The 16,595-nt window shown below is 35.0% G+C and overlaps 1 protein-coding gene across 6 annotated transcripts in view; it reads left to right on the top strand.

The window, feature by feature from the left end:
- Window positions 1–10,173, top strand: part of Anapc10 (anaphase promoting complex subunit 10) — a 76,997-nt gene extending 66,824 nt beyond the window's left edge. For all 6 annotated transcript variants that reach the window (XM_021247692.2, XM_021247689.2, XM_021247691.2 and 3 more), the window contains one exon: window positions 2–10,173. In XM_021247692.2, coding sequence (XP_021103351.1) covers window positions 2–232 — 231 coding nt within the window. In that variant the 3' untranslated portion in view covers window positions 233–10,173. The remainder of the gene's footprint in view (window position 1) is intronic.
- Window positions 10,174–16,595: the final 6,422 nt, after the last annotated feature.

Here is a 16,595-nt window from a genome sequence, read left to right as displayed (position 1 = left end):
GCAACTTGAATTGGTGGAACCAAGTGGCTGGATTCACGTTCCCTTAACTGATAATCACAAGAAGCCAACGCGCACATTCATGATACAGATTGCTGTTCTAGCCAATCACCAAAATGGAAGAGACACCCACATGAGACAGATTAAAATATACACACCAGTGGAAGAGAGCTCTATTGGTAAATTTCCTAGGTGTACAACTATTGATTTTATGATGTATCGTTCAATAAGGTGACTTTAAAATGGAGTAAAAGTGATTAAACATGTTTTATCGTCTCATTAGATATTGATATAATCTGATATAGATATCTTTATTGAAAAAATATCAGTTATTTTTCAATTTTATATATGTTTAAAAGTATTTTACTTTGATAAATAAATCAATTTTGGGTCATATTGTCTGTTTTCTTCAACATATGATAAAGCTCACAGATTTTGTATTACTAAAGGAAATTTAAAGCCAGTCATATTTTCTTGTATTAAAACTAGTTGAACTGAAAATTTCAAGATATATACAGAGGTTTTCTTTTTAATTTCTTATTTTTTATAGGTACATGTTCATAGTACATAGTGATGACATTCCTCATGGGGAGTTGATGTATACACACGAACATCTTAATTCTTTTTTCATCCCCTCCCCTCATCTCCCCCCTGCCCTTGTCCCTCTCTTAGTCTCCTTTCCTTTTGCAAAGGATCTATTTTCCTTTTTCCTGTTATCTATTTTTATCTTTATTTACATGTTGTGTTTCCTATATAAGAGAAATTATGTTATATTTAGGCTTGTGAGTCTGATTTATTTCACTTAATATTATTTTTAAAATGTTGAATCTTTTTAAATATTGCATCTTTTCAAATTGAATTTAACATTGTGTGTCTGATAAGAACCCAACTGATTGTGGGGATATAATTAATTGTTTCATATACTTCCATGAAATACTTATAACCTTAGGGTTGTGTATATCCTGACAATATTGTGTTGGATATTGCTAGATCATCTGTGGTTTATCTCAATTCTAGTGACAGAGTTAGTTTCAAATTTGTCTCTGACATCTTAGCATTCCCTGAGTATAATATATCCTGTGAAAGCTTGTAAATATATGAAATAACTCTTTACAAAGGTTTAAAGCGAATGGTTTAAAATCAGTAGTTAATTCCATATTCTTTTCCCCCCTCATATCTGTTACCTTTGGGAGGATGGTTATTGAGCCACAGGACTTCCCCAGATTCACTGGAAAGGATTGCTTGGTGATTCATGCATTGCTGGGTTTACATAGTCTGAAATAAGAAAGTTAAAAAAAAATAGTGTGTTTATCTTATTCTGCACAGTACTATTTGGATACTATTGGAAAAATTGTTTTACTTGTCCATTCATCAAAAATTTTGTTCTTCCTATGAGCTCCAGAGAGAGTTTTATTATTTTTGTTTTGTTCTCTTTGAAGTAAAAAGCATGGTAATTGATTTATAGGGTCAGCAAAAGTTGGTGGTCAAAACATATTTGAAATCACCAAATTGAATAGAGATAGATGTGGGTTGTTGGGCAGCAAGGAAGAAAGGATGGAAGGAAAACACATGTGGGGAACTAAAGGAAATGGAGAGAATGGAGGAAATGAGAATAGAAATACACACTAAGGATTGATGCTTAATAGTCCTGAAAACAGCAGGATCTTGGTTTAAGAGAAATAAATTTAGTTCTTATAAAGTATAAGAGGTTGTATTCATAAGAATGTTCTGCTTATTTAAAGCTTGCTTAAAAGAAGAGGGGAGGATGATTAACCATTATCTACATGATCCTAGCATTTATCTCCTACTACTAGGAGTTTGCTAAGAGACTCTTAAAATCAGGAATGATGAAGAAAAATGTTGAGAAAACCTGTATGTTTTCTACTTTTACACCCTTTCCATATTTTTCATGTATCAGCTGACTAACCATCTTACTGGGCATGAGAAAATTTTGTGGCTGAGGATTATGGAGGTAATGCTTCTTATTACAAGGATAATTTTAAATGCAGATAGACCATGTGTTATAGTAACAAAGTATAGTTATATAAAGCAGTAGCATTTCACTTTTTGTGTGCATGGTGCTGGAGATCAAACTCGGGGTCTCATGCTAAGTGTGCACCCTACCACTAAACAACATGGCTAGCCCACATTTCATTTTTTAAAATGTGTATTATATTGGGACAAGGGTGTAACTCAGTAGTAAAGCACTTTAGCACGTGCAAGATCCTGGGCTTTGGCCCAAGCGCTGGGGGCGGGGAAGCACATTGTATATTTGACAGAGATATGTACCTAGACTATACAGTGAACTCTTACAACTTAGCAGTAAAAAGAAAAAAAAATCCAATTAAAAAATGAGCAAAAGATTTGAACAGATACTTCACCAAGGAAGATATGTGACCCAGCCATTCTATTCCTTTATATTTGCCAGAGTAAAGAGCGTACATGTCCATATAAAAATTTATACATGAATGTTCATAGCAGCTTTATTTGCAATACAGGTTTAGTATCCTTTATCCATAATGCTTAGGCTCTGAAGTGCTTTGGATTTTTGGATTTTGAAATATTTACATATACATAGTGGGATATTTTAAGAATAAAAATCCAAATTTCTAAACATGAAAATCATTTATATGTCGTATACACCTTATGCACAGGTAATTTTATACAGTATTTTTAGTGTGCCTGAGTTTCCATTATGACCTGTCATGTGAGGTCAGGTGTAAAATTATCTTTTTTTGGCACCACATCAGTGCCAAATCTGAAAAAATTTCAGATTTTGGATTTTCAGATTGAAGATGTTCAGTTGATACTTCAAAACTTTCTGGAAGCAACTCAAATCTGGATCAACAAGAGAATGTATAAAGAAATTAAAGTATATCCATATAATGAAGTAGTGCTTACCAATAAAAAATGATTGAACTGTTCATATGTGCAAAAACATGGATGAATTCACAAAGTAATTTTTTTTGTACCAGGGATCAAACTCAGGACCTTGCATTTGCTGAGCTAAATCCCCAGCCCTCACAAAATAATTTTATTAAGAGGAAAAAGCTGTATAAATAGAGTACATATATATGATTCATTTTAAAGTAAAATTCCAGAAAATACAGACATCTAAAGTGACAAAGTAGAGCAGTGATTCTGTAAGATAGGAGTAGAGAGAAGGAATGGACTACTTTGGTGGATAATGGGAATGTTCATTATCCTGATGATAACAATGGTTTCACAACTGTATACATTTGCTGAAAGTCATGAACTTGTATATTTTAAATATATGCAGTATATTGTATATGAATTATACCTCAATAAAGCTGATTTATAAATAGCTTATTTTATGTAACTCAAGTAGGAATTGCCTAAAAGATGCCAGATTTGAAGTTCGTACATTTTTTATTATATGAGGCCTGAGAATAAAAAACAGATTGGAAAAGCTGTTGTAACAATAACAGTGGCAGAAAATTCAGTGATTCATTTGCAAATAAATGCTTTTTAGTATTGTAAAAACTGTGGTTATAAGATTAAAAAATTTGATTTCCCATGTAATCTAGGTATAAATCAGGTTATTATGTGAGGAAATAGTGTTATACAAAACTATGAAAAGTTGTGGAATTTTAAATTAAACAGTCACAGCACAGCTGATTTGTGTGTGCCTAGATTTTGGGAATTGAATTAGATATAATAAGGAAACCAAGATAAATCTGATGTCCAGTTTGCTTTCCAGTTATTTATAGTGTACTAGGAAAAGCTCTCTGACCAACTAAATAAGAATCTAGAAAGTCTAAGATCTCTAATGGGTTGAAAAAAGTATAGAGGAGAAAGGAGAATTTAATTCTTAGGAAGATAGAGGTGAAGCTAAAGAAGACATTGTAGAAAGGTATAATTTTTGAAAGACTATTTGATATATCAGCCAGTTTTTCACATTTTAAGCCTATTATTGAATCCAGACTATCATTGTTTTTATATTAGTAACAATTAGAGTAACATGATTTGTATATTCAGAACCAAGTGATGTTTTATACATTTATTCTTGTTTGAAAGTGTTCAATGATTAAAACAGGCAAATCTTGAAAGACAATTTTAGATACTATGACTTCTGTCCTTTTAGTCATTATTACTGTTTAGTACAGGATGAAATATATATGATTTATTTAATTTACCTATTTTTAATTTAGGAAATTGTTATTGGTATACAATTCATAACTAGAAAAATATGTTTATTATTTTAATTGTGTTCTAGGTTATTAGTTTTATTTAGGTAACTAGCTTTTTAAGAGAAATTTTCAAAATATATTACATTGAGACATTAGAGAATATAATTTATGTAATTACAGTTATATGAGAATATTTTTGCTCTGTAGATCTTTTAACCAAGATTATCTTCTTTTGCCCAGATTGTTCTGGGTTTCTTGACTTTTGCTGTGACTCCTCGAGGTATGGTGCTGGAAAATTTTTACTGTGTCAGACTGTTTACCAACCTTCTACAAGGAAGCTCTCTGTGTGACATGTCTGTTGGGTGTTTTTTTTCCATTGTACCTAGAAGACCTTGCAGGGTGGAAAGTGGTGAAGGAGAAGTTCTTGCTGATTAGTTTATTAATTTTCCATAATAATATTAACAGGAAAAATATTAAGCCTGATTAATTGGAAAACTCTGTACTATAAATCTAAGAAAATGTTATAATCCATGGCACTTTCATACAGGAAGTTATTTTTAATACTTTTAACCAATCTTTTTAAGTTTTATATGAAAATACCCTAGCTTTATTCCAAGACTATCTCCACTACCATTGTGTGTCTTCTTTTATCTTTTCTGGTGAATAGAACCAGCTTCTTATTTTGGAAAGAAGAAGCAGACTTACAATTAGACTAATTTAGAATTGTTCTGCCTACTTCTGAAACTTTTCTGGAGTGAATTTTAATTTCAGGGAATGGTATTTTAACAGAAATACTATTGATGTTCTAGCATTTGCCATCTCAGTCAAAATTGCCAAGTTTGTAGCAATAGTTTTTCTCTGATGTAATTCAGCAATGACTATAAGTCTAAGATGTTTTTCTGTGCATTCACTTTTCCAGTGTTGAGTGCATATTACTACTCTCTCCCTGTGGTCTTAGAAATAATTATCCAAACTGTTTTCATAGACTTTGTTTGGAGACTACCTCTCCTCTTTACACTGGCATTCATCTGTAGCTGGAGATCCAGATTTTAACAGATCATTTCCTGTTATTACTACGGGAGTATCAAAATACTGATCACTTACCAAGAAGCAAAGTATCCAAAAGCCTGAAACGGAGAGTTCACCCAGCTGTTTGTTTTTCCACTGTTAGAGTTTATAAGAATCACATGTTAATGGATATGAAGCTTGAAGTCAAAGAGAGTAACATTGGTAAAAGGAGAATAAGTCATCAGGTGTTAAGTTCTAACACTATCAAGTGTTTACCAAAGACAATGGAAAGGAATTTTCTTTGTAAACTAAAAATTAAAAGATAGTGTCTGTTTTTCTAGGGTAGCATTCAAATAGGATTTGCAAGTAATCTTCAGAAGTTGTCTTTTTTCCCCCTCAGCTATCCAGGCAGTTTTAGTACAAAATTCATCATTTCTTTCTTGAAATTTCTAGTTAGACAGGTAATTGGGTGTAATTTTGACTCCTTTTATCTGCCCATACACAGTAACCCTAAAGTGCTGCAGATTTCTTCTCTGTGTTAATTACTCTTAGTTCTTCCCCTTTGACCCTGTTCTAGGTCCATCGCAGGAAGCTTCCAGCTGGGCTGGTATTGGCTTCAGTTTATGCTAAGGTAGTTAACCATACAATATTCAGTCATATGGCTTTCTATAAATATCTTCCTTAGTTCATTGTTACCTATATAAATTTACCAGTATAAATAAACGCAAAGTCCTCTGGTGTCCTTTTAAGGCCTACATCTTTCTTCCCTGCCTCTTTTGTAACTGGTGTTTCATTATTAGACTTTTTATTCTAGTGAAGCACATAAATACACTTGCTAGTTTTAAGCAAACATCTTCCTCATTTTTACTTTTTCTGTTCAATGTATAAATAACATCAAATGGCCTGTAATCTTGTCACTTTTCTACCAATTTATTTTTAAAACATTGAAAAAAAAGATTTACTAGGAGTCATCTGGTCTTTTCTGATTACATCTTAAAGATGTATCCAGATTCAATTTCTTTTGATTTATCATTAGATACTTCTAGTCAGAAATATTAGCTTTATCCCAAATATCTTACCACCAGTATGACTGCAGTGTATTATCTCCTGGGGTCATCACGCACTGGAGGAGGAAAAGTAGATGTTCCAGCAGCAGGCAACAATTATGGCCCTTTCACACAGTGGCATTTGAGTGGCTGGCTACTGAATAGATCCTGGAACAATTATAAAAACAAGAAAATTCATGCCTTTTAGTAAATATACCATAATTCTCACAGTCCAGTTTCCTTAGACGTTGTACTTTCTTCATACGAATTTTTTGTTAATGTTATGGTTAGTCAGAACTTGAACCAGCTGCCTTCTTTTTCTTCTTACTGTGTTTATTATGCGTTTTGTTTTTGTTTTTCTGTGGCTTTTTCTTGTTTTTCATTGCTTTTCTTTTTTGCTCATACCTCTTTAATAAAATCTGATGCTGGCAGGGACTCAAACGATAAAGGTGATAATTCAGGATACATTTTTTTTTTTTTCTTTTTTTAGTACTGGGGATCTAACTCGGATGATTGAGCCAGGGAGGCAGGGGGCGGAACCGCTGGGCTAAATCCCCAGCCCAAAGGGATTTAGGTTCCGCCCCTAGCCTCGCCAGCGCAAGGACCCCAGTTCGATCCCCAGTACCAAAAAAACAAAAAACAAAACTATCCTTACAGTCTGATTCAGTTTCTGACGTGGAGCTTTCAGATTTATGCAAGTGGTTCTTTTTCTTTCTCTTTTCTGCTTGCTTCTTTTCTTCATCTTCAGAATGTGAAGAACCTACTGGATTTCTTTCTTCTTTCTGATCCCTCATTTTCACTTAATGACTTCTCCCTGTGCTTTTCTAGTTTTCTTTCAATTTTCATTCATTTTTTTCTTCAAATTCAGCCAAAGCCTTAGAGCCTAAGTTGCTCTTTCACTTTTTCCCACCGATTGCCCCATTTCCCTGTGGTGCGGGATGGAGCACATCGTGAGCCTTCAAGGGAGACCAGGCCAGAGAAGCAGCCCAGGTGGGCCTACCTCAGGCCCTTCTCTTTACCAGTTCATATCTCTACAATCACTCCCTGGGAGGATTTACTTGCCTAAGTTTAATTCTGCATATTTTTCTTCATTCTTTTATTCTAGCACCCTCAACATTTATCCAATCTGCTAGTACTCTATTAGCTTTACATAGAGAATATTACTTGAAATATTACTAACTCTTGAAGGCAAGAAATTAGTTTTATTTATCTTTGATGTTTGCATTCTTAGAGTTCTCCACATCTAGTAGGTATGCAATAAATATTAATTTCTTTTGTAAAATCTGTCATTGACAATTTCCGCATCTTATATTTGTTTCCACAAAATCGAGTCAGGATTGTATTTGCCTATGAATAATAGAAGCCCCTGTCATATTGATTTATACGTTTTTATGTTTATCATGTATTAAAGTCTAGTGGTCCATAGTGACTTCATTTATCCAGCAGCCTGACAACACAGGGTCTTTCTGAGAGTTTTTAGGTCATTCCCCTCTGATCAAAAGATGGTTACTGTGGCCCCAGCTATTACAATCACATTTGAGAGAGAAAGAAGAGTGGCACTGGCCACATTTATCTCCTGATAGGAAGGAAAGATTTCCCTAGAAATCTCCAGCATACTTCTGTGGGTCACATAGCCACCTCCACCAGGAGGAAGTGAGTCTGGGAAAGCAGGGACTACCCGGGCAAACAAGACTGCCATTGTTGACTTCGGCAAATCACTGCTTTCTAGGAATGAACACATTATCTCCCTGAAAAATAAGATGAAATAAACTTTATTTTTGAGATAGAGTAGCGCAGGCTGCCCTCAAACTCAGAGCAGTCTTGCCCCAGCCTCCTTACTACTGGCATGCACTACCACACTTGGCAAAAATAACTTTTGTTTTGAGACAGGGTCTTGCTGTGTAGTTCAGGGTGGCCTTGAATTCACTGTGCAACATAGGTTGGCCTCGAACTCTCAGTGATCTTGCTACCTCAGCCTCCTGAGTGCTGGGATCACAGGTGTGCACCACCATACCTGGCAGAATAACTTTTTTTTAATGCAAAGAAGAAAAGGGACTAGATATCAGACAATGAAAAATGTCAACACACATAACTTCTTAAGCTTCAGCATCGTGATCTGCAGACTGGAAATAATAGCAGTACACCTCAGAGGAATATGTCAGACAGTAAACATAAGCACAGTGCCTGACAACAGTAAGTGTCCAATAAAAAGCTGCTATTACTGCTATTATTTTGTCTTCAGTTCATATTGTTGAACCTTAGAAATCTGTTAGGGAGAAATGGCCTTTTTTCCCCCTCTTGGGCCAAGAAATGCTAGTTCTGCAAAATGACATGTATACTGACCTTAGAATCCCTTTTTTAGCTTCTATATTTTATCATCTACACCATCATTGCTTTGTATCCTCAGATTCCACATCAGCAGATTCAACCCACTGTGTATGGAAAATGCTGTATTTGAAAGAAAAAAATGGATTTGTACTGTGCTGAATATGGATGGACTTTTTTCATTCCCTAAACAATACAGTGTAAGAACTATTCTCATAGCATTTGCATTGCACTAGTATAATAAGTAATATATTTGTGGGGGGGGGCTTTTTGAGACAGAGTCTTTCTCTGTAGACCAGGCTGGCCTTGAACTTGCTAAGTTGCCCAGGCTGGGCTCAAACTCTTAATTTCTCTCCTGCCTCATCCACCTGAGTGCTGGGATTACAGGTGTGTCCCACCACAACTGGCCACATTAAGTATTATAAATAATTTAGAGGTGATTTAAAATATATGGGAGAATATGCATAGGTTACATGTAAATATTATGCCATTTTTCATAAGAGACAAGCATCTTTAGATTTTGATACTTACGGGGGTCCCGTAATCCATCTTCCACAATATAGAGAGAAAACTGTACTTTTGCCTCACTAACATAGCAATTATATAGAACTTTACTACATACACCAGTAGGAAGTTCTAAATTCTATAAAGTGAGTGGTAGCTAAGACCACCTTTATACCTTAACTACATTGTCCTTTGAGCCCATCCAAAATATCAGAATTATTTCTTGATGTTTCAATCTTACCAAAAAAAGAAAAGAATATTTTTTAAAACTTTGTAAGTTGCAAGCTGGAATAGATGCTGAACAGCCCTGTAAGTTCTTAGACACATGCTCATTCCCAGAAATAGGACAGCTCTAGCACATTCCCACTGTGTCTAACTTGAATGCAAAGCTATTGTGCTAGACCCCATTTTTTACTGCTTATTCTGGTCTAAATTCTATAGTTGGTTATATTTTTTCTTGACCCTTTGGAATTTCATAATTTTCCTAGCTCTAATTTTTTCTCCTCTCAAAATTGACATATTTTTATGTAAAGTTTTTCTATTCTTTGATTTTTAATAAACTTTGGAAAGTAAAAATAATGTTTTCTCAGACCATTTTGATTAAATTTTCTTTATTTTGATCAACAGAGCAATAGATAGCCTATTCTGTGCCATCGTTAATAAAATGAAGATAACACTATTTTAGGAACTCTGTGTGAGGGAAGAAAGCTAAATACAGTTCAGCTTATGACATTTTTCTGCAGCTAGAAAATCTGCATTTAATTTTATAAAGATCTGCTAAAAGAAGAATAATGTGTGAATTTTTAATTATTAAGGATACTTTATTTCTCATCCCTATAAAATAAATAAGATGCTTACAACTTTGTGATCAATTGTATTACATTTAAATTCCAGGTGGAAAATATTGAATTGTTTCAAATAATTATTAGAAATATTTTTCAAATAATCAACTTACTGAATGCCTTAAATCCTGTGTAGAATATAAATAAGTAGAAACTTATAAATAAGTAGAGAACACATTTCCTATTCAAAAATAACTTACAGGGCTGGGGATTTAGCTCAGTGGTTCCACCACTTGCCTCACCAGCACAAGGTCCTAAGTTTGATCCCCAGTACCAAAAAAAAAAAAAAAAAAAAAAGAACTTAATGACAAGGAATGCACAGACGTATTGACAAGTACTCAAGGTGATAATAAGTGAAACATAATAAATGTTACATTATATTAATAAGGGAAGATACTGTCAAAGCCCACTATACTCAGGAATGCTCTACTGAAAGAGAGAAATTAGTGTAGAAGTAACTGAAGAAGCTCCCTTCTGTACAGAGTTGAGGTTCTGTACAAGATTAGAAATGAACCAAGATGAAGATGAAGACCAAAATAATCATCTCTCTTCCAGGTAGACAACATTTGGATAGCTGTATTTCAAGTCTTAGCCAAGTTGGGCTTCTAATAATGAACCTCACATTTATATTATAGCTGGTTGCACTGACTGGGGAGAAAGCTCCTGAGAAAGATAGTGTAGCTGAGCCTTATATTCTGTTATATTTTCTATAATTACAAATCAGATGATTTTGTCTCCTCAGGGATGGAGTGAAGGGGAGTAAAGGGGCTCAAGGTAGAGATTGAGCTTCCTTGTAACTAGAAGTCATCAGTAGCATGGAAAAAATATTCTTGAATTTGCTGTCTGGTTCTAGAATGAAGTGAGAGTGCAGTTAGGCATAGAAGACTCAACACACTTGTGGAATGGAGAGGTTAGCCCAGCATGGTGTTAACATGAGTAATAGACTTATAGATGGGAAGAGGGGTAGGGTAGGGCAGGGTGAGATTTATTTTAGCCTGCTATATTTGGGGGAGCTGTAGTTTTATAGCCATACCCTTACATATTCTTATGTTGATATGGTTATAAATAAATTTCTATATTTATAAAGCACTAAAGGAAAAAGGGGCAATATGGGTAGCCTAGCATACCCCACCATCATCAATTGTAAATAAGGCTCTGGAATAATAACTACAGTTTTAAGATAATCATTTTATGTAAATAAAAATATTTAGTTAATAATTGTCATATATAAATGGCCTATAATTGGACCATAGAAAGGGCTATCAGAAGATTGCCAGGGGTAAAAATATGAGTGGAAATTTGTGCCTTTCCTCAAGGCATTCCCTAGAGGATGATGCTGTGGGTTCTTGGAAATGTCCATCCAATTTCAATCTGTTGTTCCAGATTCCTTCCTTCCATTCTGAGGTTTAAATAATAAATGAAATTCTGAAAACAATCGACTCATAAGCAAGAACATCAGGAGTCATACACCACTCCAAATGGGCTCTCAAGTGGTTATCACAAAAATATTTGGTTTCTTGGAATATGGCACTGTTGTGTAATGAAACAAAATCATCAGTAGGAATACAGTTTGATACCTTTGGGTTCAATTCATACTTCTCTCAAGTCTAATTCTTTTGGATTCAAAATAAGAAAGCATTTTTAAAAAACTGAAGAAGTCTTTGAAACTTATTTCTACTGTAATCCTTTCTCATGGCTTGTCAACTGGAGCCTGAAGTGTACGAGTGATATTAAAAAATAAAAATACAACGTAAGCGTGTTTTGTTTCTTTTCTTCTTTCTTTTATTTTCTTTCCTTATAGTAACTAGCTAGGCCCTCCAGTAAGATATTAAATAGATGCCTGAGATGTTATATTGAGCCCTGAGAGCAGTCATTCTTGTTTCTGATCCCAATGAGAAAGTTTTTTCTAAAACTTAATTTTATTGATACACTTTTGATACAAACAATAATCACATTCATCCTAGGGAATCTGTACACGATATATCTTGATTCTTCTTTTGCCCCCCTCCCCCTCCCCTTCTTTCAACCTTACTTCCCCTCTTTATTTACAAAAGCTTTGTTTCCATTTTTTTCCCTTCTATTTGCTTTTTTCTCCTTTTTTCTTCCTTCCCTTGCCCTTGCCCCCTCCCTTGTTCTCCTTCCCATTTGAACATTTTCTTCTTCTCAATATCATCCATTTTGGTCCTTATTTATGCTTTTGGTGGGGTTGAGCCCAGGGCTTTCATAGTGAACTACATCTCCAGCCCTTTTGTAATTTTTAAAATTTAAAAAATTTTTAAATTTTTATGTTAGGGTCTCACTATGTTGTTAAGTTGCATAGGTTAGACTCAAACTTGGAGTCCTCCTGCCGCAGCCTTTCACGGTGCATGCACCACCATGCCCTAAGCAATGGGAAAGCAAGATTTCACCATTATGTATGATGTTTACTTATTTTGTAGAAAACCACAATCGAGTTAGTATAGTGTTTACCCTGTAGTCTTTGTGTACAATGTATTAATTAGGTTGGGTTATATGTAGTAATTAGGTTAGGCTTATTAAGGGTAACATCTCATTTCATATTCTTATTTTTTGTCTGCTTGTTCTATCAGTTAATAAATTTTTTGAAAATCTTGCACATGATTGTGGATTTGTCTGCTTTTCCGAGTTATTGTGCCAATTTTCTCTATGCATTTTGGAGCTATGTTGTAAGTATACAGATATTTAGAATTGTTGTATCTTTCTAGTCAAAGGGCCATTATTTATAGACGTTAAAAGTTCAAGAGACATAGGGGAAGGTCAGCCATTGGCCAGTGTACTGTGCCAGGGAGACAGAGCAATGGCAAATAAAAGTTATACAGTGTTTATGAAGTATACTTTAAAAAAAATTTATTAGTACGTGTTTGCCATGCATCACATTTCTTGTGTGGGGTTAGCACATGTACAGAACACATCTTAATGTCTTTTCATTCCATCTATTTCCTCTACCCTCCCTCCATGTGTTGGTCCCCGTCCCATTTCAGAAAGATCCATCTCCTTATGAAGCATACTTCTGAAGTGTACTTATTTTGATGTATACGTCTCTATCTTTAGTAATGTTTTCTGCCATGGCATCTACTTTTTCTGATTTAATAAAGCTATGTTAGTTTTTCTGAATGTTATATTTCCCTTGTTCTTTTATTTTCTACCCTTTTTTTGATTTTTGGGGGTTTTTTTGGTACCAGGGATCGATCTTAGGACCTTGTGCTTGCCAGGCAGGTATAGCACCACTGAGCCAAATTCCCAGCCCTATTTGGTACACTTTTGTATACTATTTTTTTTTATTAGTGCCTATTAATTTTACAAAATATTGAGTTTCATTTTGTATAATATATTTTGACTGTATCCATCTCTCTGTTTCCTTAATACCCCTCTCCTCTTATTCCTTTCCTCTTTTCTAATAATAGTCTCCCTTCTACTTTTATGTCATCTGTTTCAGATTCCACATATTAGGGAGAACATGTGATACTTGTCTTTCTGAGTCTGGTTTATTTCACTGAACATGTTGATCTTTATATTTATTTTCCTGCAAATGACAAAATTTTGTTGTCCTTTGTGGCAGGATAATACTCCATTGTGTATATATGCCACATTTCCTTTATCCATTCATCTATTGATGGACATCTATATGGAACATCTTTGGTTCCATATCTTATTGTCATGAACTACCTCAATAAACATGAGTATACAGGTATCCTTACAGTATGTGGACTTTATTTAGCTATATATCAAAGAGTGGTATAGTTGGATCATATGGTAACTATTTTTAACTTGTCACGGAACCTTTATACCGATTTTTGTGGGGACTGAACTGATTTACATTGCCACAAGCATTATAGACCCCCACTCCCACTGCAGCCTTGCCAGAATGTATGTATGTACGTTATGTATGTATGTATGTATGTTATTCTTGATTATAGTCATTCTGACAGGGGAGAGATGGAATCTCAGGGTAGTCTTGTAGTGTAGTTTTGCTTTTCTCCAGTGTCTAAAGATGTTGAACATTTTTTTCATATACTTGCTAGCCATTTGTACTTCTTTTGAGAAGTGTGTTCAGTTCATTTGCACATTTATAGATTGGGCAATTTGATTTTTTTGCATTAAGTTTATTGAGTTTGTTATATATTGTAGATATGAATCCTTTGTTAGAAGAGTAGGTGACGAAGATTTTCTTCTATTCTATAAGTTCATTTTTTTACTCTGTTAGTTGTTTCCCTTGCTATGCAGAAAATATTAATTTGATGTATTTGATTTTTTCTATTAGTTCATGTGCTATTGGAGTTTTATTCAGGAAGTCTTTGCTTGTACCTATGGCTTCAAATGTTTCATTTATGGTTTCTTCGTTTAAAGATTCAGGTCCTAAATCTAAGTCTTTGATCCATTTTGAGTTGATTTTTGTACAGGGTGAGATATAGGGATCTAGTTTCAATTGTCTACATACAAAAATCCAGTTTTCACAGCACCATTTGTCAAACAGCCTATCTATTCTCCAATATACATCTTTGGGTTCTTTGTTCAGAATCAGATGTTTGTAGTTGAGTGGATTTGCTTTTGTGTCTTCTAGTCTAATTCCATTCCACTGGTCTGTGTTTATTTTAGTGTCAATATCATGCTGTTTTTATTACTATGGTATCCTTATATATCCTGTATGTAAACAAAATATAATTGAGTTTTGTTTTATTCAGTCTTTTACAGAGATAGAAATCTGTATGACTTATTTGGAAGATACTCTCTCCCAAAACATTATCAATCAAGTAAACATCTAGCAAAGAGAGACAACTTTAAAGAGTTTACAGTCAAGTTTTAGAGGTGCATCATTAGTTAGGGTCCTCTAAAGGAAAAAAGCCATTAGAGAAAAAAAAATATATATATATATGACAGGTGTTATTATGTTGGCTTAGAGCATGAGAGGTTGGACAGTCCACAGTGGTCTTCTCACACTAGAGAGCCAGAAGATCCAACGGCTGTTCAGTCCAAGAACCTAGAGGCCTCCTCAGAGGAAGAGGGACCAGTGATGCAGTTCTAATTCAGGACTGAAGGCATGGAAGTTGCCTGGCAAGTCACTGGTGTGAGTCCACATTGAAAGGCTGAAAAAGCTAGAGTGTGGTGTCCACTGGCAGGCAATGGGAGCAAAAGACACATCTGCTCCAGCAGAATCAAGCTTGTGCATGCAGGCTGGCTTCCTCCACCTGATTTTGTCCATCCAGGCCTTAGCCTATTGGGTGGCACTGCCCACCTTCAGGGCAGGTTTTGCCCCCTCAGTCTCATGACCCACATGCAATTATTTCTGGACACACCCTCATAGATAACACCCAGAAGTGTGCTATGCTAATCCGGACATCTCTCACGTCAGTTAAGTTGACAATCATAACCATCACAGAGGGCCTTTTATTTTCAGATCAAAAAGTTTGATTTATATCTTCTAAGTATCAAATTACCAGTAAAGGTTATTTTTTTTTTTTAGTCTTCCACATTTGAATTGGGTTTTTTTTGTATTAAATTCTTTTATTAGTACATTGTAGGTATACAACACAATTACATTTCTCATTGGGAATTGTACCTTTACATAATGCATCTTGGTTCTTATTTTTTCCCCATTCCTAGCCCTCCCTTCACCCCCTCCACCCTTCCCTATTTACAAAGACTTTATTTCCATTTTTTCCATTTCTCATCATTTTTTCCTTTCCTTTCTTTCCTTTCCCTGTGCCTCCCACTACCCCTACCCCTTTGGACCTTTTATTCCTATTTTACATTATCGATTATTCATTCTAATCATTGGTACATTTTAGGTATACAATATAATGACATTCATCATTGGAAATTTGCACCTTTACATAGTCGCTCTTGGTTCTTGTTTTTCACCCTTGCCCAGCCCTCCCTTCAACCCCTCCAGCCCTCCCTATTTACAAAAATTTTGTTCCTCTTTTTCCATTTTCTCATATTAATCCCATTCCCTTCTGTCCTTTCCCCTAGCCCTCCCACTTCCTTCCCCTTTGCCCCTTTTCTTCCTATTTCACATGACCTATTATACATTTAGTCCTTATTTACATTTTCAGTTTCTCACACCAGAGAAACTATTCAGTATTTACACATGTGTGTCCTATTTATTTCACTTAAGAGTATTGCTTCAATGTGCATCCACTTAGCTATAAATGTCTCTAATTTCTCATTTTTTATGGCTGAGTAGTACTCCATTTTATAAAAAAACCACATTTTCTTTATCCAGTCTCCAGTTGATGGGCATTTGTGCTGTTTCCAAGTTTTAGCTATTACAAACTGTGCTGCTATGAACATGGGTGCACATATATCACTGTGGTATGATTCTTTTAATTCTTTGGGGAAGATCCCCAGCAGTGGAATAGCGGGGTCAAATGGGATTTCCAGTCCTAATTCTTTGAGGTATCTCCATACTGATTTCCACAGTGCTTGCACCAGTCTACACTCCCACCAGCAGTGGAGCAGGGTTCCTCTTTCCCCACAGCCCCGCCAGCATTTGTTATTGGTTGATTTCATGATAGCAGCCATTCTTTCTGGAGTGAAGTGGAATCACAGCATTGTTTTCCTTTGCATCTCTCGAATGACCAGTGATGTTGAACATTTTTTCATGTATTTATTTGCTCTTTCTACTTCTTTTTCTGAGAAATGTCTGTTCATTTCAGATGCCCATTTTTGGATTGGGTCTTTAAATTTGGGAGGTCTGATCTTTT

Source organism: Heterocephalus glaber, unplaced genomic scaffold (assembly GCF_053883595.1).
Source record: "Heterocephalus glaber isolate CG9 unplaced genomic scaffold, H.glaber_assembly_v1.0 deba00001587, whole genome shotgun sequence".
Classification (NCBI taxonomy): domain Eukaryota; kingdom Metazoa; phylum Chordata; class Mammalia; order Rodentia; family Bathyergidae; genus Heterocephalus; species Heterocephalus glaber.
The sequence above is the reverse complement of the archived record's forward strand: the minus strand, read 5'-3'. Positions and strand labels throughout refer to the sequence as shown.